The sequence below is a fragment of the Pinus tabuliformis genome, chromosome 7, assembly GCF_031772625.1.
Source record: "Pinus tabuliformis cultivar Carrire ecotype Pingquan chromosome 7, CPIR1, whole genome shotgun sequence".
Classification (NCBI taxonomy): Eukaryota; Viridiplantae; Streptophyta; class Pinopsida; order Pinales; family Pinaceae; genus Pinus; species Pinus tabuliformis.
The window spans coordinates 785,328,864-785,351,008 of record NC_142293.1 but is presented as its reverse complement, the minus strand read 5'-3'; the positions used below and the strand labels follow the sequence as shown (position 1 = coordinate 785,351,008).

At 32.5% G+C, this 22,145-nt stretch overlaps 1 protein-coding gene across 3 annotated transcripts; it reads left to right on the top strand.

The window, feature by feature from the left end:
* Positions 1 to 16,886: 16,886 nt before the first annotated feature.
* LOC149249918 (growth-regulating factor 5-like) lies at positions 16,887 to 21,924 on the top strand. 3 transcript variants are annotated; one of them, XM_089458842.1, is made up of 5 exons: positions 16,889 to 17,813; positions 18,711 to 18,947; positions 19,083 to 19,548; positions 20,172 to 20,683; positions 21,340 to 21,924. In XM_089458842.1, the coding sequence occupies exons 1-5, from the start codon at positions 17,291 to 17,293 to the stop codon at positions 21,393 to 21,395; spliced, it is 1,794 nt and encodes a 597-aa protein (XP_089314968.1). In that variant the 5' UTR covers positions 16,889 to 17,290; the 3' UTR covers positions 21,396 to 21,924. The 3 variants fall into 3 exon arrangements, with proteins under 3 accessions (XP_089314967.1, XP_089314968.1, XP_089314969.1); XM_089458841.1 differs by having other exon boundaries at positions 16,887 to 17,813; positions 20,172 to 21,924; XM_089458843.1 differs by lacking the exon at positions 16,889 to 17,813 and adding an exon at positions 18,245 to 18,521 and having other exon boundaries at positions 20,172 to 21,924.
* The last annotated feature ends 221 nt before the right edge of the window (positions 21,925 to 22,145 follow it).

Sequence of the window (22,145 nt, the reverse complement as noted above, 5' to 3'; positions counted from 1 at the left end):
CTCTATGTGAAATGTTTTGGGTTGATAAATTTTGGATAATATTGGATTTCATAGATGGATGAAACCTATTAAATTACCAACATAATTGTGCATGTTGGTAATTTATCAACTTAATGATGGTTTTAATTAAATGTATTATTATTATGATTAAATTAGTACAATTACATGAATGAAATACATTAAGTTATTAGTTAAATATTAGATAAATTAAATGTAATGTGATTAATTCCTGGTGCAAATGGTGAAAATCATTAAATGATCATATCTCGATGACCTAGACTTTATTCTAACAAAATTTATACTTTCAAAAACCTCTCAACAAGCAAAAGGTGATGAAAATTTCAAAACAGAGTTTTGGGTTGAATAAAAAAGTGAAAATTCAATACCCCATACCCTCAATATGATACAAAAGGGGTTGGGTATGTTACATGATCATTGCCACCTTCTTATGATCACCTCGCAAAGCAGTTCAAGATGTTTCTTGCACGAAATCCATTTACACAAGAAATAACATGGGACCAAGAGGAGACAGGGGTTCATTAATTATGTTTAATTTGTTCTATGAGAAAGGTTTCTCATCCATTGGTCATTTCAAGCACCCAAAATTGTAGAAAAGGATGTAGAGAAATGAGGGGAAAAAACTACTAGCAAATTGGTTGCATAGAGAACTAAAATAAACAAATGTGTTCAACTTTAAGAGACACTAAGTGATTGACATAGGCATATAATCTCTAATTGAGCTTATTACATATGTAATTTTTCCTAAGAATAATAAATCACTAAGTAAACCATTTTGAGTTGGACTTTACCAAGTTGGGTTTCTCTAGTACACTTTTTTGCATTATTGTGAGTATTGATTTATTGCATTAGGTTCTGTGTTTTGAAAGCACAATCATGGTTATTGACACCACTATATTAAAGATTGAAGACAATAACTAGAAATTAATAATAATATAGATCCATAATCAATGAATTGAGTTGGCCACAGGTTAATCAATTATTGATCAATCTCCTCACTTTTTCCTTTCCACTTATTATTTCCCTTGTAAGTTCCATGATGATTGGTTTGCTTGCAACCACTTGATTTTCCTTCTTATTGTCTATCATTGCATAGAAGTTTATTAATGGCCTTACATTTAAAGAGCATCACCTACTTCTTATATGACATTGTAGTGTATCTAGGGAGGATCATATGGAGTACCTAGGGTTGCACCCAAATGGGATGATGAATGTAATGTGACTATAATCATGGAATAGGCCCACTAGGTAGTTAGACAAAATAATATAATGAGGGGTAGTTGGTATGGGCCCTAAGGAATACTCATAAGAAAGTATATATATAAACAAGTATCATTGTATTAGACATGTTGAGTAGAATTGTATTATAGCAAGCATGGCTTGTGGAATGATACCTTCCAAAGGCGTGTTTGATGACGTTACACTACCTTAAAGTTTTTCTCTATATTCTTGTGCCTATTCATTGTGTTGATTCATTTTATCACTCATAAGTTAAGGATTTATCTTTTATCTTTTATCCACTAAGGTTTATTGCAAGTGGTATCACAATTGTTTCTTGGGAAAAATGTGGAACATATTTTTTTGTTGTAGATTTTACAAAGGAAAAATAGGGCATGACATTTAGATCCATTACTATAACTTTCTATGTGTAATTTGAAGAAACAAATTGCATAAACTTATTTTTTTCGCGGAAAAAATATCCTTCCAAATGGAGTTTGGAAAATGAATATATTGTTGATTTAAAATTACTTATTTTATGGATTTTTGTGATGGTTGCATGGATTGCAGATTATATATCTTTTAATAGAGTGCCCAAACTTCCACCATCCTAGTGCTAATAGATATAGAGTTGATGCAACATTTCATAATTTGGGGTTGTATTAGAGATTTCAACTTTTTGAGTGAGTTGTGGTTATTTCAATTTTTCTTCCTTAAAACTCTAGCCCAACAAAGTAGCTCCATTGAAAATTAAGTCATTATCCCTGTCGCAAGCAGTAAATATTGCATTGGGTTTTTTGGTCAAACCCATATTACTTTGGGTTTCACAAAAAAAATCAAACTTTCTATAATTTGACATTGCAGATTGAAATTTATTATTTCCGGTCTAGTTCTTCAACTTGTTGGTTCAAAACACATCAACAAATGAATTATGATGTGATTTTCACTGAAGACTCTTCTAAAAAATAATTTAATTTATTTACCTTTAACCAAATTGGCTATGAATTTGCACATCTTATTGCACATTTCCTTAATTAATGAATCTAGAAGTACAAGGATCCTATCACTAGTGTGGTCATCAGTTGATAGTAGGTATGCAGGGTTTAAATCTGACGACTGTTAGATTATACGTACCCATTCTACGTATTAAGGAGCCCTATTGTTTTCCACTCATTAATTAATCCCAATATAACATAGTTGTGCTCGAGTCAATCTCACATTGCACTCAAATCTGAGTATAATTAATAAAAATGTATGAGCGTCAGTGTTCATAGTGATATTTCAAAGACAATGGTCACCGATTATTGTGTACAGAAGGCACTTCAGCTAGGCTGTCTCGATACATTCCATTTCTTCTTTTAATGTATCTCTAGTTAAATGACACGTACACTTCCGCCTAATTCCATCTCACATAGATTCAACATGTGGTTTAATGCAGGTACATTGTCTATAAATTTTTCCTTCTTCAACCGCTTCCCACCACAAGGATTTTGATAAATTGGTAGTTTTAATATGTGATGTTTTTTCAACATTTTTTATTTAATTTTACAAAAAGATTTTTCTTAAGTTTGTAAAAGTTATTTTAAGTTGCCTAATTTGAACAACTCACTTCATTATGGGAATATTTAATTTATGAATACATTTTATTACAATATTATGAACTAATATTATCACCTAATATTACATGCTCAAAAAATGATAACAAAGAATAGAAAAAACATAACTAGAACAACCATATAAATTAAATGGTTAGTAGATTTTAATAAGCATCAAAACATTTATCTCACAATACATTTCACATTGTCAAAATTAATGTAAAAAGAAATACTTTAACTAAATATAATATTATTTTAAAATATTATTATTATTATCGGGACATGGAGATCCAAATCCACAGGAAATCAACATTCCCATTGTACTCATTACCCCAGTTTCAGACATGATTTTCATGAGAGACCATCCACATCATTCAAGTGACGATCTGCTGGAAACCAAGAAACCAACTACTCTCTACCTTAAGTCTGTCATATTTATTAACTTCCCCCATTGGAGTCGCATGGTCCATATCATCATTTACCCAACACATTGCATGTAGCATGTCGACAGCTTTGTGATTTTTTTCAATGCGATTGCAATATAGATGAGCAACTACCATAGCAAGTAGTTTAAATAATTATTTCTACGTGGCAATGCAAAAAATGTTAATTTATAATACATTTAATTTAATTTAAAATTAATCTAATTTTATATTATTTTAAAAATTCAAATATTTTTATTTTTATTGTTTTCTACTTTAATTTAACTATATTTAAATTATGCAACAGGGACTAGCTATTAAGTAGCACTTGTTTCTTCAAAACCCTAGTTTTGCTTGTGGTTTTATTCCAAGAAAGATGATAATGAAGAATTCATAAAGAGTTTTAAGGAAAAAAATTCAGTTACATGGACAACCTGGCTACACTTATATTGAAGTGGTGATGTTGCCATATGGTAAAGGTTACTTTACACTAAGAGATGTTGAAATTTCTAGATGAAGAATATGAACTAGTATTTTTAGACAAGTGATCTCATACCAAAAATAAGAAGAATAATAATAGCACCAAGGTTTTATTCTCCTATTACAACATATATAAGCCGTAATAAGAAACATAATTTCACTAATGTGAACATCACTAAAAGAGTGTAGGTCCCTATGAAGCATATTCAAAGAACACAATTTAAGGGTAACAATGCTCATTCTTTTAAAGAGTTGAAGATTATTATACATACATATGCCTTACATTTAGATTTGCATGTTATAAATATGAATGATGTGGATATTATTATTTGATATCATTGGATGGACTCGATTAGTACAATTAATATTAATGTGTAATGGAAGTTCATAAAGCTTTATTACAAAAATAAAAGAAAAAAGTCACCCTTGAGGATATTTCTCTTACTAAACAAGAAGGATCAAAGGTGGGACATGAAGTAGTGAATGACATGAAACTCATTAGAGTAACTAATATACATCGGGTGAAGAGTCTAAGGTCAAATTAGAAGTAGAGTCTATAGAAGCACCTGAAGGAAATCCCTAGGAAACATCTAAACATGAAGAAGAATCTACAAACCTACATTCCTTAATGGAATCACAAGTTGAAGAGTCGAAGAAATAAGAATCAATAACTAAGGATGTTGCATATTGCCACTTACACCACTTAAGAAACAATAGTCATCAGATAAGGTCATGAGCATCAACGAACTTACAATGGACCAACTCGGAATTGGAAAGGCACCTCATATAGAGGTACATGGAGAACTAAAATCAATGCACATTACATATGTATATTAGAGTTGTACGGTGACAATACAAAACCAAAGGAGTAACTAGAATCAGGATTGTGATGAAAAGAAAGAAATTGTGCCCCATGTTTTCATTTCATTAATATGGATGGGTGCTTATGCTTGGTACTTGATGACTACATTGTTTTAGTAAATCATATTATTGCTTCAACTCATGTTTCAAGGAAGAAAGATGCAAAAGGAGATGGAACATATTAATCTAGGGAGGAAAATATGGGGAACCTAGGGAGGCACCTAATGGGGATAATGAATGTAATGTGACCATAGGTGGGTAATAAATAAACCTACTAAGTAGTTAGAGAAAGTAATATAATAAAGAGAGGTAGGTAGCATAGGCCCAAAGGTATACATATTAGATATGTCAAGTATTGTATTGTAGCAATCATGACTTATGGAGTGATTACTTCCATTGTGAATGTTTGATGGTATTACCATACCTTAAGAGTTCTCTCAATATTCTTGTCTTGTCTATTGTGTGGATACATTTTGGTTAGCCTCAAGTTAAGGGTTTATATTTTTCCTTTTATCTACTAAAGTTTACTATATATTTTGTAGGCCACCGAAATACTTGAGGACTACAACCAAGTTCTTAAGAGATATTCCCAATAGAATGGTTTGTTTCTAAATAGGTGGTGTGCTCTTGCACACTTTTTCATTACTTTTGTTGGTAGCAGAGTTAATAAACCCATTGGCCCTTTTCATACTCAATAGGGTAAAACAAGGACTAAAAGAGAATTTTACTAAACCTCCACTTAGTGTCTTTGTATTTCTTTCCCACGAAGTTTTAGCAGGACCTTCTAGTTTTAGTTGGGAAAATGATAAATTTTGAGATTCTCCTATGCCATAAACACTAAGGTAGTCTTCTAACAATTAGCCATTGATTTATCTTCAAAACTCTTATTTCACCTAAATAGAGGTTGATGTCAACTTTCACGTACACAATAAATATATGTTAAGAATATATGATGCTAGACCTTGGCCTCTATTTCTTTGAATCCTTCTCTAGCTCTTCAGGTTCTCATTAGAGTTAGTGTCCAAGTCAGAGTTTCCATACTCTCCAAAAGGTTTGAGCTCTCTTTAGAGGTACTGACTTGAATATTAGCATATTGTGGGAGATGTTAAAGACTTGTGGTTATAGTCTTACAAGTCTTTCATATGATTTGTTCTTTGGAATGTTATTGTACGTATTCAACATGGATAGGTTTGAGACTACTTTCTTTACACTAATATCTAGAACTTGCAATATTTCATAGAAAGCCCAAAAAGAGCTTCACTAATACCACTATGATTTATAAGTTGTCATGGATATTCCACTAGACAAGGCATTATAATAGATATTTAATGCTACTATAGATATTGTGAGGTTATACTCTATTATGCAATAATTGCTTATGATTGAAATGCATACTACAAGTCTAGCACTCAATAACACTGAAATCCATTGAGAATATAAGAGAAAAGCTATAGGAGAAAAAACAAGCGCACCATCAACATAATGAACACAAAATATAACACATGAAATCGGATGTGGGAAAACTCACTAAGAAGATGATGATTGTGCCTTGTCTTTTCTTCTCTCATATATGATGCAAAATATAAAGAAAGATTGACTTATTGTGGAGTTGCAATACCGATTGTGATGTGCAAATGGATGCTACAGGATCTTATTCTTCCTTTGTTTTATCCTAATATCCCACTTATTTGTTGCGAGATATATAACAATATATCATTACACATAAACAAAAGCCATTTATTTCCTTGTGTCTTAATTTTTAGCATGCCCTCATAACCATATAGGGCTAGGGTTAGCGATTTTGCATGTCTTAACTCCCACACAAGGTCAGGGTTTTATACCTCTTTAGAATCTTCTTTGAAGTCCACATGTGAGTAGCTACACATGTGAGTAGCTACACATGTGTGAGTAAAAAGAGTTGATGTGGCATTCACTTGGTACTGTTAAAGTAAAGGTCAACTTATTGGAGACATAACTTTCTTACCATACTCTATTTGAAAACTTCATTAGGTATTGGAAAACTCCCAACAATTTTTTCATCCTTGAAAGTTAAGATACAAATGCTCAAAAATGACCCCAAAAAATGTTGAAGTTCTCAAAAAAAAATCTTTAGAACTTTAAGAAACACAAATCAACGAATCAAAATTTGTCTTTCAAATAGCCCAAAAAGACTATGCTTTTCTTTTTTTGCTTAAAAAATTGAATAAAAAATTATATAATGATTTGAAATAAATTCATTTTAAAACCTTCCTTGACATGTATGTTATTTAACCAATCAATAATATCAAAACTTGCAAAATCTTTATAGGGTGACCATATATAACTCATCATAATTTTATGTTTTTCAAAACACAAGCCAAAAAGGTTTATAGATTAAATTAAAGGCATCTTTGATAAATGAAAAAAGCTTAAATAACAAGAGGATAGAATTTGTTGCAAATAAAACTCTTATAAATATAGGGGAGAGAGTTTATAGTGGTAATCATGAACTCTCATCTCATGGGGTTTAGGAAGATTACATAGACATTGTTTTTATGGCACAATTCAAATGTTTTACATTTTATTTTTTTGAAATTTATAGGGATAACATTGAATTCTATTCTCAGAGATTTAAGAAGATTATGTAAAATTCCTTTTATAAGAGAGTTTTATAAGAGAGTTTAAATGTTTTAGATTTTAAATTTTTTTATTAAAATTAAATAATACAAATTTAGTAAAATAATATTTTTTTCTTTCAAATTTATAATTCAAATATTATCTAAATAACATTTTAATAAAACTAATAAAATATATATACATAATGCATTTCAAATTTACAATCCAAATATTTGTTTTAATAAAATTAATAAAATATATATTTATTTTTAATCAAATTAATTTTATTAAAACAAATATTTATTTTTAATAAAATTAATAACCCAAAATATAGAATGAAAACTATTTTTTTTATAATAAAATCAATAAAACATATATTTATTTTTAATAAAATTAATAAAATATATATTTTAAAAACCCAAAATAGAAAATCAAAACCTAAAACATTTTAAATAAGCTTATATAATTTAAGGATTACAGTATGTAGGTTACTTTTGAGACATCTTAGAGTAGAGTATTGAACTCATCATTACCATTTTATTTTTAATAAAAATAATAAAATATATATTAAAAAAAAAAACCAAAATATAGAATCAACACCTAAAACATTTTAAATAAGCTTATATAATTTAAGGATTACAATATGTAGGTTACTTTTGAGACATTTGAGAGTAGAGTATTGAACTCATCCTTACACATGTTGGGTTTGGCATATCTAAAATCTCCATTAACCTTTAGCAAAGTAGGTAGCCCATGAAGAACAAAATTAGATAAATCTATGAAAGGTTGATAAAGCTCCCATTTTTTTTTCCAGAGAATCTCCAATGTTTTCCAACTTGCTTCATAAAGACTTAAGGTAGGTAGGTATGTGTCACAAGGTTGGAGATGGATGTTTATTAAATATCTTAAATCCTCCCCCACTCCTCTCCACTCTCCCCTCCTCGAATCTCATTCCTATCCCACAATTCCCAATACATAGGGAGGGGACATAATTAACCCCTCCTCCTCCTCCATTAATTTACTTTCACTTTTACTTGCTGGCCAAGCCAATGGCTCAATGAGGAATTTCACTTAACCATGGTCCCCACGCACCTTGGTACGGCACGCAAGCCGGGGATAAAAAAGAGACCGGGTAAAAGTAGGGTCCGGTCTGCCTCGGTCAAAGTAGCCGGTAACGGGAAACGGCAAAAGTAAGAAAGACTAGTTAGAGGCAGGCGTATTTAATTAAGTACTTTGTGGTGGCCCACCGTGGCTTTTCTTCCACTTCCAAAGGCGGTGTGAAAATAAAAAATAAAATGATGAGAGAGGTGTGAAAACGACCGCGCATGGACTTCTACCTTGCCTTGTACTATTGTTTTATAATAAATGTCCAGTCCCCCGCATGTGACAGTCTGCTGCAGCTTCCCCAAAACAGAAATAAACGACAAAAAGCTTCTATCACACCTAAAACACCTAGCATCCATTCCTTTCGCCCAAAGGTCCTCTTCGCTTTGGTAACTATCATTATTTCCCCTCACTGATTTCGACTTAATAAATCTAACCATCACTGATAATGATAATAAGTGTAACTTGTAGTTAATCTCTTGTCAGTGATCCCTGTTTCCAGTCATAACTGGATTGAAATTGGGAGTTCAAAGATTTGGATTAAAAATATATAAATATTGGTAAGCGGTTTGTAATTGGTATGTAGTTAAAATTGACTATTTTTCATTGTTGTTGAATTATGAGTTATTAATAGGTAGTAAGTAGTTTGTAATTCCTATGTAGTTAATAATGACATAAGTAGGTAGCAATCGAGTCGTTTTTAGTGTGATTTTTTAGAAGTTTTTCTGGTCTAATTTTTCTAAAATCTTGCAGGAATTCATTGTAATCACAAGCTTGATGGGTAAGCCCTACACAACCGAAGTGCCCTAGGGTTTTGCATGGTACTGAATCCATATATATATAGTCAAAAAACCAGTTTAAATATAATACTAATCAAGATTTCATGTGAAATTTTTCTGCCGGATTCCAGCACTAGAAAGTCTAAGATGTAGCACTAAATAAAACTCCATTTATAATTCGTATGTAGTTAATAATGAGTAGATTCCAACACTCGAAAGTCTAAAATGTCACACTAAAGACTCCATTTGTAATTCGTATGTAGTTAATAATGAGTAGTTTCGTTGTTGTTAATCGAGTTACTCCATTTATAATTCGTATGTAGTTAATAATGAGTATATTCCAACACTCGTCTAAAATGTCGCACTAAAGACAACTCCATTTGTAATTCGAGTTACTCCATTTATAATTCGTATGTAGTTAATAATGAGTAGATTCCAACACTCGAAAGTCTAAAATGTCGCACTAAAGACAACTCCATTTGTAATTCGTATGTAGTTAATAATGAGTAGTTTAGTTGTTGTTAATCGAGTTGTCTTTAGTGCGACTTTTTGGAAGTTTTTCTAGTGGGTTTTTTCCGATCTAATTTCTCTAAAATCCTGCATGAATTTATTGAAATCACAAGTTTGATGGGTAACCCCTGCACAATCCAACTGCCCTAAGGGTTTTTCAGGGTGCTAAATCCATATATACAGTAAAAAAAACTAGTTTAAATAACACAAATCAAGATTTCACCTCAAAACTTTCCCCTTGATTCGGCACCAGAAAGTCAAAAAAGTCACATTAAAACAACCCAAAATTGTTGTTTGACAATTGAATCATGATTTACTATTTAAAATTAAATAAATTTATTATTAGCTATTTTTTTTTAAGTGTGGATTGAAAATGGATTTCAAAGATTTGAATTAAAAAATATAATTATTAGTACTTAGTTTATAATTCGTATGTAATTAAAAAATGATTTTTTTAGTTTTTTTTTAAAATATATTTTTTGGTAAGTAGTTTATAATTAGTGTGTAATTAATAATGATTGTTTTAATTTTTGTTTGAGGATTGAATTAGGAGTAGTGTAATTATTAGACATTTTTGCTTTTTTAGTATGAATTTGGTAATACAGTTTTTGGTCATATTATGAAATTTTAATTGTTTAAAATGCTTTTTTTTGAATGTATAAATGGATTTAACATTATGCAAAACCTTTGGGACACTTGATTTCCTACGGATTCCAAAAAATAACTTTGGTTTCAATTTTTTTGGAATGATAATTTCAAAAGTATCATTCCAAAAAATCCTTACAAATTTCGAACATAATTGACCAGGAAAAATACCTTGAAAAGACAAAAACATTGAAGAGTGAGTTAGACCACTATCACTGTATTAAACTCTGATTCACCAACCATTACTAAATAGTTTGTAATTCATATATAGTTAATAATAATTGTAATTTCAGTGGTTTGTAATTCGTATGTAGTTAATAATAATTGTAATTTCAGTAGTTTGTAATTCGTATGTAGTTAATAATGACTATTTTCACCATTGTTTAACCATTAAAGTATGATTTACCATTTAAAAACACAAATTTCTCATTAATTGTTTTTATTATCAATTTACAATTAAATTTTAAATATTTGAATTTTGTAAATATAATTATCACTAAGTAATTTGTATATTCAATAATCACTACGTCATTAATCCCAAATAAAAAAAATTTAATTATGATAAATTTTACCATGTTAAAAAAAACATTTTCTATTTCTAATTTTAACATAAAATATTAAACACTAAACTACATCCAGCAATATACAAACTCAGCTACAAGCTGGTTGAGTTGAGATTTTAGCATCAATTGAATGTTAAATATTTGAACTCAACCAATATAGTTAGATATTTGAACTCAATGAACATAAATTTAGATTAGGCATAGTGTAATCTAACTAAAAACTAAATGGTTTTTTAGCTAGAATCCGACAATACAATTTCTAGTAAGATTGTGATTCTTGTGGTTTAAAATACACTTTTGAATGCATAAATGTATTCAACACTCTGAAAAACCCTGAAGCACTAAATCTTTACAAATTAACAAACTTAAACTTATAGTTTTTAAAAACCTGGACGGGATTTTGAACAAATTAACCAGAAAAAATGTTGAGAAAATGACAATTTCATTTGTTAATTAAAATATTAGAATAAGTGACTCAGATCACTGAAAATAACAAATATTTAATTTGTCACTGGTATATGGTGTTTCCATTAAAAATTAAATTAGTTATAATTTAAGTATTTTATATTTTGAAGGTTTTTTTTGAAGTGTATCTGCTCAAATTTTTCCATAATTAGACAGGCAAATCTCAATCTCACCAAATTACACAATCCAAATGCTCCACAACAAAAAAATCTCAATCTCGCAAAACCCAAAAAAACCCAAAATATAAAATAATTAAACATCCAAAAATCTCAATCTGGCCAAATTACACACTCCAAATGCTCCACAACTAAAAACCTCAATCTCACAAAACCCAAAAAACCAAAATGTAAAATAATAAAAAAAACTTGCCATCTCTATTGAATCTTAACGTGATATATTTAAACTATAACTACATTTAGTAATATATTATCTCTATGCAGCCGGCTTGAGTTGAGATTTTAGCAGGTCAGCAACCACTCCTCTTTTTTCGCTACCTTGAGAATACTTTCTTCGCTGTTATTAATTATTGGTGGTGCTACTTCCTAAATCCCTTTACCCCATGTTAACTTGCAGGTATGGACATTTAATTGCAGTGGATAACTACTTCATTCTGCCACCCATGTTGTTGTTGTTTTTTTTGAGAAGATACATTATCTTCCCAAAGTGCTTTGGATGTATAAAAGTAAGGAATTTAACAATTGCCTTCATTTGCTCCCCTCCAAAAGTTGTTACACTCATCTCAGAAAAAATTCCTTTTCTTAACAGGAATAATCCATCTGAGCACTACTCTCCCTGGTCTAACTTCAACATTTACTGTCGCTGCAAGTTTGAAATCTGTAGCATCTATGTGTAGAGTATAGGACCGAACCTAATACCAGTGTGGGAGTTTTGGGGAATCAAAAAAACATGGTTGAGATTTACGCCACTTTACTTTGGTTATTGCGAAGATACTTTTGCATGTGCCATTAACTTTAATCTTATTCTCCTCACGAATTTCGATCGATTCAAGTGATTAACAAATATTTGTACCATAAAACATTGATACCCATCTCTCAAACCCGACCTTCAAGAGTTTTGTAGCTAACCCATTTTGACATTGCAATTAATGAGTTGTTTAAAAAGGTTATGTTTTTTTTGGAGTTTTTATTTTACGGTTAATTTTTTTGGTTGAATTTTAATTTTGTTATTTAAAATAGGTTTTTGATTATATAAATTTAACACTATGATTTTTTATTTTTTTTTCAGCAAGAAAAAAACACTACATTCATATATAAAAGTATAAACTAGTACATCTCTCTAAGAGCATATTACATCTGAGCATATTATTATATAGATCATTCATCTAGTTTGTAACATTCTAATATATCCCAATACAATATCAAACATGTTTACAGTAAGGAAAAAGTAAACAACTATCCTATAAAAAAAGTCTCATACTTCACCAGCTGTTCATTCAGTGATTCCATATAGAAATGTTTTCATTTCAAAAAAACAAAAAGACCGTGCCAAAACACCATCTATCAAAATAAAAAAACACTATCTACCCACTTAGATTTTAAAGAGTTTACAACTCAAATTTGAATTCAAGAAATCTCAAACTTAAATTCAAAAAATCTCTATCAAATTTTAGATAAATTTAAGTAAAAAATATATTTAAAACCCTTCCAAACATAAACACAAATAAACTACAACATTAACATTATTACCTTTATCTTAAAAAATTCCAGGTTAATTTACCGGAATGTAAGCATATATACATCAATTTTCAAGGAAGAAATGATTATATATCCTATTCTATGCAAAAGTTGTTCTCAACTAAATAGTCGATATTCTTAATAAAGTCTTCTGAGGTTGATTCTGATGACTTTTTCAATGTAGTCTGATATTGATCTTGCTGCTTTTTTCAACTTGTAATTTGTTGTCCTTTCAAACTATTTTTTAATCAATGTGACAAAAGTATAAGACAAGGTTCACATAAGAAAAAGAACGATATAATCTCTTCCTTCCATGTTTACAAATATTTTATAAATCTAAACTAATTAGTTATGAGATGTAATTGCAAGTACATTGGTACTTTTAAATACTTAATTTAGTTAAGTCAATTCAACCTTATTAAAACATATGTTTAAATGAAAATTGCAAAAGCCATTTTATTTCACATCAAAATTAAAGTTATCTCAATCATATAAAATAGCTTAGTTGTCAATCACATGGAGCACTAACCACTAGCTCTAGTATAGATTCTAAGCTTTCTTGCACAAAATTTCATGCATATCCTTGTCATCAGATCTTTGATTTCTTCACTATGTTCTCCTCCTCGTTATTGTAATGGACATACAAACATAAACACTCCTTTCTCTGCTCTCTATACAACACACATATCTAAGCATCTTGTGAAGGACATACTCAGTAGGTTGGTTTATTTATTCATTTCACCTGAGTTGTTTAGACTTCAATTCCCCGGAGTTGTTTATACTAACTTTGGGGGTATGCATATAGGCTTTTTATGAGGAAGAGCTCATTCCTAACAACATATTGAAAATGGAAGGAATGTTAACCGAGAAGACTCAGGGACATTAGAATTAAGGTGATATTTAAGGTTAAATAAATATATAGTTATTATAATGTGATGAAATATTTAAGTTATTTGTAGTTTATTTAATATTTTTTTTTGGTATTTATATTTTTTTATTTTGTTTAAAATATGAAAGATTTTTAAAAATTATAAGTTTAAGTTGCTTAATTTGTAAAGTTTTAATATTTAAGGGTGTTTTTACGATATTGAATCTATTTATATATTTAACAGTGCATTTTAAATAACAAAAATTCACAATCTTGTTTCAAATTGTATTGCCAGATTTCAACTAAAACAACGCTTTCATATATTAATTAGAGTACACTTTTTAAGTTAATAAAGATTTTGGATATTTAATTTTATTTTTGGTAAAGACAAATTAATGTTGAGATAAGAATTTATATTTTAATGTATGTTATTTTATGTATGCCTTTAAGGAATATATTTGTTATTTCTAACATTGTTTATAGTTGATTGATGAAGAATATAATATAATTTGCATGGTTGGAAAGTCAAAGGTTTTAAGTAATTTGAGATGAAAGAAAATATGTTGAGGTATCATTCTTATATTTTAAAGTATAATTGAGAAAATTTTAAGTTATTAAAAGTTTTGAAAATTTGGTTTTATGATTTAAACAAATGGAAACATGTGGGAATATGGTTATCAAGAGTTAGATTTAAATTCAATATAATTTAAAAAAATAAAAATTATATATATGAGGATAAATTTTAAACTATTAAAATTTTTGAAAATTTAAATCTATTATTTAAAAAGAAAATGTGATTTGAAATTATCAAAAATTATGATGAATGTATTTGTTTAAATTATATATATATAGATAATGTTTATCTAATTTAAGATGGATTACATATATATTTAATTTGAATTATTAATTAATTAGGTTAGAATATCACCTATGTTTCTAAGAACGATGAATGTATTTATTTAAATTAAATTTTTATTAAATTTTTAAATAAAAAATAGAAATACACATTTATATATATTAGGATTGATTATTTATATATATTACCTATATTTCAAAGAACGATGAATATATTTTTTTAAAGTTACTTTTAAATAAAAAACATATAAATACACATTATTAGGATTGAGTCAATATAAATTTAATTTGAATTATTAATTTATTATGTTGAAATATCACTTATATTTCTAAGAACGATGAATATATTTATTTAAATTAAACTTTTAAATCAAAAATATAATTAAAAAATATAAATACACATTTATATTTATATTAAGATAAATTATATATAAATTTAATTTGAATTCTTAATTTATGATGTTGGTGGTGGTTCACGTCCACTGAGACTAAACTTTCGTCTATCGGACTTAAAGAAACGAATTATTTAGTTTGATTTAAGATTTTATTCTTAGTAGAGTTTAGGCTTCTCTGATCCATATCAAGTTTACAAAAAAGAATTCCTCGAAGATCACATGAGACATCATTTGTCGACTCGTTTCGAACCAACTAGTGTGGTTTATTGTCCTGACGATGAACCACAGAACCAACCAGTGTGGTTCATCGTCCTGACGATGAACCACAGTGGTTGGTTCGAAACGCATCGACAAATGATGTCTCATGTGATCTTGGCCGAAATTTTTTTTGTAAACTTGATTTTATTCTTATGCTCAAAAAGCTTGGAGTGAAGACTCTTGGGCTCACTGTAATTTGGACAATGTAAAAGGCTAGGAAGGTCAGTATTGCAAGAAAGATTTTGAAACTGAGATCTAATGTGGTTGTACGTGGGGCACTCTAAGAGGAAGTGATTTTCATCCTCGATGTTCGTATTCTCACAGAGATGGAAAAACCTTTCCATCCATGGTGTTAATGTGGTTGTAGGCGGGGCACTCTAAGAGGAAGTGATTTTCATCCTCATGTTCATATTCTCACAGAGATGGCAAAACCTTTCCATCCATGGTGTTAATGTGGGTGTACCCCGGGCACTCTAAGAGGTTTCATCCTCGATGTTCGTATTCTCACAAAGATGGCAAAACCTTTCCATCCATGGTGTTTTAGGAACTGCCCAACGACCTGTTTCACTATAGAGCTCATGAGATTTCGTTTTAATCTTGACTATATTAATTTTCTTCTTTGAGCCAGTTAAAACAGAGAGATATTACCTATACTTTTATAAGATGAATATATTTATGTAAGTTAATTTTTTAGATAAAAAATTTAAATATACGTTTATATTTTAATTTGCAATACTTAATTATAATTTTTTTTTTGTAAATTTAGTAAAATTATATTTTTATCATATCTCATATGTCATTACTATTTGAGTATGTCTAATATATCACCACCATGAAGACAAAAAATCGACTTAATGACTTTACATCAAAAAAATCTTAACAAAACACTCCATCAATAACTTCATATAAAAATGCGTTAACAATACAAAACACCACCAGATGATCACGTCTATCCAAAACACATGAACAACAAATTACAAATTTGATTTAATTTCGATTATTAATTTATTATGCTGAGATATCACCAATATTTGTTGCTGTGAAAATTTCAGGTTAGTAAAGTGATCTGTCATAGACAGTGTGTCATTTATATACCTATTAAGTTGGTATTGATTTAGCAACCAATTTTCCTGCAAGGAAAAAACATTTCAAAGTTAATGTGGGGTGCAAGTCATCGTTGATCTAAATTACGTGGTCATAAGAGAGAGATAGTGGACTTTAGCAGGTCATATGCTCGCCCAAGTAGAACATGTTCCTCTAATACGGAGGGAGGCAGAGGCAGGTGCATGTCAGGGGGAGCGGAGGTGAATGCCATCATTCATCATTGCAACTGAGCATGAATGAATGTATTGGCTGGCAGGCATACATTCATACATGCATACCTTGCTTCAATAATTACCATCTTCGAGGGGTGTGCGAGCAGTTTCGTACAAGTACAAATCTGCTTCTGTGGGTGGTATCACGGTGTGAAAGCGGTAAGGGGGAAAAGGTATCACGAGCGTTGAGCAGTAAGTGGTTTGTGTGAGATATTATTATTATTATTATTTTTATGATAAGCGGTGTGGAGGGAGGCAGGGGCGAGTATAATGAGAGGACCGTGGGTGTGGGATGTGGATATTTCTGCATTAGAGATAGAGATAGAGATGGTCTGAAAAATCCAGGAAAAACGGTTCTGAATCTGAAGGTGGACAGAGCGAAAAGGGAGCCAGCCTCAGACTGCATGGCGATCTTCTTACTGTGATAGGTCTGCGTGGCGTTGGGTTTGAGGTCGTTAACTGTTGTGTGTGATATTGATTTGATGTTAATCACGTCAAAAATCTCTGAGAAAAAAGGAAAAAATTCTCTGATGGTGTAGGGTCTGAATCGGTTTTACCAGTAGTGGTGGAAGGGTTTAGGCTTGGGGAGGGGTGAGGGGTGAGGGTTTTTTTTGGGGTGTGTTTTTGCTATTTGATTGAGGAAGAGGGGATGGATTTTTCACATAGTTCTGTGTCGGTGTCCGGGAGTTTGTCTGAGCTGGGGGATCACCGACACAGTAGAATGCCGGGACTGTCATCTCCTACAGGAATTGGAATTGGAATGCTGTCACATTTGGCTGTGGGCGATCCTTATAATAAACAATGTCGCCCAGCTTCTGAAATGGATTTGGACGAAAGAAGCAGAGGGCCCATCAAGATTGCACGCACCGATTCCTTCTCTTGCAGACAACAGCAGCAACACCATAACAGCAGCAACGGAAACAATAACAGTGCTGCTGCTATTGGATCTCTTCTGAGGAGCAATTCTATAATGTCTGATGGACGTCTGACTAATTGTTCTCCCACCAATTCAAGTGCTTCTGATGGTGGTGGACTGATTAGCAATGAAGGCTGTGTGAATGTGTCTGAACAAAGGCTCATGAGAAGTGACTCTGTGGTGTCTGCATATGGTGGTGGAGGGGGTGCAAGGACTCTGAGTTTTCATCAATCTTATAACTGTAATAAGCCTGCAGGTATTTTTGCAGTATCTATTACGTCACATTGTGCAATTAGTCTTTTGCAATGATTTAATTTTGTTGTAGATTTGCATTGATGGTTTCTGTCCCAAAGCCTGATTTTGCTGCTGTTTTGGGGGCTGGTTTTTATGGCAGTGAGTGCATTGCTTTTAATGAAATAGAGTGGTTTTTGTTGTGGAGTTGAAGTCAAATCTACCGATGGGATGGTGGTTTTAGGAAGCGGCGATGGTGGTTTTTGGTTGCCTTTCGTTGAGTTGGGTTTGATCTGCAGGAATTAAGTTGCCTGTAACGTAAATAATTAAGTGGTTATTAAGATTGGTTGAAGTCAAGTCATCCGGTTATTATAATCCAGAATAAAATAAGTTTAAATCAAGTATCTTGGTTCCAGCTACATGATCATAAAGGAAGTTCTGACTCCTAAGAAGTTCATGCAAATGAATATCCCTTTAGAAGGATTAGAAGTTGAACTGCATCAAAAAAATTTGAAGAGGCTTGCCACGATATGCAGTTTCAAGATTTCAAAGCAATACCCATCTGGGTCAATCTTGCCTTTTCAGATATAGAGCCCCTTTATTGTCTTTTTTGATCTCCCTGAACTTTCTAAACCACTGCCCATGCCAATGTGTCCTTATCAGATATAGAGCTTATGATAAGCCTGCTAGTATTGGTTCTCTCTGCACTTTCTGAACTAGTGCCCAGGCCAATGTGAGTATGGATTTGTCTTGGGTTTTTGTTTTACACATTGGTTAGTTCCCCCAGCCTTGTTAAATGTTAATATTGTTTATTCATCTGTTACTGATTTGTTGCACTATATCTATGACAGAGCTGCACAAACAATTATGGCAGTTAGTAGATAAAATATGAGTCATCATTTTTTGGTGTGCATATTTGCAGGGTTGCCTCTGGGCATGGCGAGGGAAAATGGTGCAAGTCACATGGGAGGAATGCATGGGATTATAGCGGGAACACGCCCGCCTTTTACACAGTCACAGTGGCAGGAGCTGGAGCACCAGGCCTTGATTTTCAAATACATGATGGCTGGCGTTCCTGTGCCTGCAGAACTAATTCTCCCCATAAGGAAGAGCGTGGCCGCCTTGTCTGTTTTGTCGGCTGGATCTTATCATCCCAGCAGTAAGATTTTATATAGCCCACAAAACCCATGCATTTTTGACAGGCTGAAGCAACTTGGAATGCTGAAAACCATGAAACCAAGATTACCAAAATGTAAAAAAAGCTGATATCTATATTTTTTGATATGTAATGCAGTGGCATGGAGTCACTTCCAGTTGGGTTTTGCTAGCAATACAGACCCAGAGCCTGGAAGATGCCGAAGAACTGATGGCAAGAAATGGCGTTGCTCCAGAGACGTGGTTCCAGATCAAAAGTATTGCGAACGGCACATGCACAGGGGCCGTCATCGTTCAAGAAAGCCTGTGGAAGGCCAGACTGCGGCCCCTAATTCTCAGTCACATCTGGGAGGACCGACACCCACCATCACCACCGCAACCACCACAAACACCATTACTTCCAACGGTCCATCCCCTTCTTCTATCAGTATCGCAACTGCTCGTAACACGAACATTCACACTAGCAATCTTCGTCCCCCAGTTACTGTTAACAGTCACCATCATCACCATCAGCAGCAGCAATCTCCTCTTGGAATGAATTCTAACCTCCTCCTTCAAATCGCTTCTGGATCGGCCTCTTCAATGGGGTCTGACAAAGAATACAGGTAATGAACAAGAGATCCACTCCTTGGTAAAGCCTGTTATGAACATTCATGACAGGTTATTGGTAAATTATTTTTTGCTAATCGTTATCGTTTTATAGAGCATTTGGTAGAACGCTGCAGATTATTGTTCTGGGTTATAATATACAAACATGTTTCTCATTCATATCATGTATCTAAATAATATATTCCGATTATTTAGTCCCTATACCAGTAGTAACATTCTTGTCATCTAATAGGTTTTCTGGCAGTTCAATTCTAATTTCATTGGAATTTCTGACCTGATATATCCCAGTCTTGACTACTTTGTAGCCAGTTAAACAATGTAGATGATTTGTTGTTGCAAGGAAAGTAGTTATGCCCTTTTTCTTATATTGCACTCTCATATTTGCAATGCAAGGTAAACAGCCATTTTGCTATATCAATTTATTCTTCTTTATCATACCAGAACCAATGTACTTAGATGTTTTAGAAAATTTGCATAACCCTGGATTGTTAGCCCTATATGTGTTCATAACCAAATCATATTTGCTGTAAAGCTGCATTTTTGGGACTTCCTTTTACAATCCATAAAGTGAGATTGTCTGCAAAAACTGAGTCTGCTCCTTTTTAAACACTTTGTGTAGGTATATGAATGGGATGAAAGGGGGAGACATTGATGAGCAAGTATTTTTCTCTGATGTTTCTGGAAGCACAAGAGGGCTTGGTCAGGATTCTATACTTTCATCAGTGAACAACAATGGGTGGCGTTCAAGTATGCAATCTAAAGTGTCACAGGTTAAGACAGAACAAAATGGGTCGTTTATGCAGTACAATTCCCCACAATTAAGAACACTTTTGGGCCAAGACTTCAGTCTCATGTCAGATGCAAGTCAGCAAATGCAGCAGCAGCATTCATTCAGAAACTCAGGCTTCGGTGTTGTGGAGTCAGGAAATGTGGGTCGTGAGAGCGAAGGACAAGGTCAACCCCTGAGACATTTTTTTGATGATTGGCCTCGATCTCGCGATGCATCCACACTTTCATGGTCAGATGTTGAGGAAGATCGATCAAATAGAAGCTCATCAACCACCCAACTCTCCATTTCAATTCCAATGGCATCCTCAGATTTTTCTGCAACAAATTCAAGCTCCCCTCGTGGCAAGTTATCACTTTCCCCTCTAAAATTATCTATGTCTAGAGACCATGATGATGATGATGATGATACTCATATGGGTCTTGGAGTAGGCAACATAATTAATGAGGAGGAGAGGCATCGCCACAGCAATTGGATACCCATTACATGGGAGAGTCCAGTAGGTGGCCCATTAGCAGAGGTTCTTCAATCTACTAGCGAGTGCAAGAATGCTTCTTCAGGACTTCAACATAACTTTATGAATGGTACTGCTGACCATGGATGGGAATGCAGTCCAAGAGACAGCCAAAACAATAACAATAGTCTGAGTCATAATAATGACATTGCAGTTTCTTCCTCCCCAACAGGTGTTTTGCAAAAAACATTTGTTTCTCTGTCTGATAGCACTAGCACCGGAAGTAGTCCTAGATCAGCGGCACCACCCAAAACCACCCAGTCTGCCATAATCCTTGCTTAAAATCAATGGAAACCACATGACATCTCAGTTAATTTTTTTTATGGAGTCGCTTGTGATTTTGTCAAGGATTATGGACGGTGAAATTGTGTATAGTTTGTTGTTTGTCTGTCATCTTATTTGTTTGGTAGTCCAGAGTGGTGATTATAACACTCTTAGCTGCATGTTTCCCATTTTCAATTCCTATGTGTATTCATTGTGTTGCAGAAAGGGAAGTTGGTGGTGGTGCTGGAAGAGTGGATACAACGAAATCCTCTGATTAAGCAATCCATTCCCACAAGATTGCTCCAGTTGGAGGCTTCAGCTTCTACTGCACATTTATCGTCATATTTAAAGCCCCATGTACGCTCTCTGTTCTCCAAAGCTGACTGGAAGCATTTTCATCATTAACCCAAACGTAGAATATGCTGTTAGGCATTGTGTAAAGTATCCACCCATCAACCTCTTTATTTGGAACTTTCAACTGCGATTATTAATATAACATTATCTACAGGCTGCAGCTTATCAGTGCTCAGCCATTTTGGTTTGTGATCAAGGCCTGCGGTTTTGATTTAGACTTAATAATGTTTTCGGATGTTTGTATGGAAAAGCCATATGTAGTTATTACTCCATTATCAGCAGGAGAGAGGTCGCCTGATAACTGATGTTCAAATGAAACTGTACTAGCTGGCCTCAAAGCTCAAGCGTTGATATGGAAGACCTTGAGTTTTATTTTTATTTCTTTGGCTGAATGGAGCTTTGTTTGTTTGTGTAAATTATAAATTACATCTTTCTTTTTGTGAGTTAAGTAGATCCTGCTGCTTTGTGTGACTCTGGTTGGGTTTTGCTGAACTTGCATGATGGCAGAAGGTTGATTTCTTGGGCATTCTAGCCTACTCTTTCCAAAAGCTTAAATCATGGTGAATTGCGTAATATCTTAAAATTATCTGACATGTGGAAGATCTTAAAATCATCTGACACGTGGAAGAGCACTAACAGTGTTAGTTATCTGGAGAGCACTGGTGTTGGCTATC

Coding starts and splice junctions, on each gene's coding strand:
- LOC149249918 (XM_089458841.1), top strand. CDS start 17,291: ATGGATTTTTCACATAGTTCTGTGTCGGTGTCCGGGAGTTTGTCTGAG. Junction 18,948..19,082: donor TGGATCTTATCATCCCAGCA/GTAAGATTTTAT, acceptor TATGTAATGCAG/TGGCATGGAGTCACTTCCAG. Junction 19,549..20,171: donor GGGTCTGACAAAGAATACAG/GTAATGAACAAG, acceptor CACTTTGTGTAG/GTATATGAATGGGATGAAAG.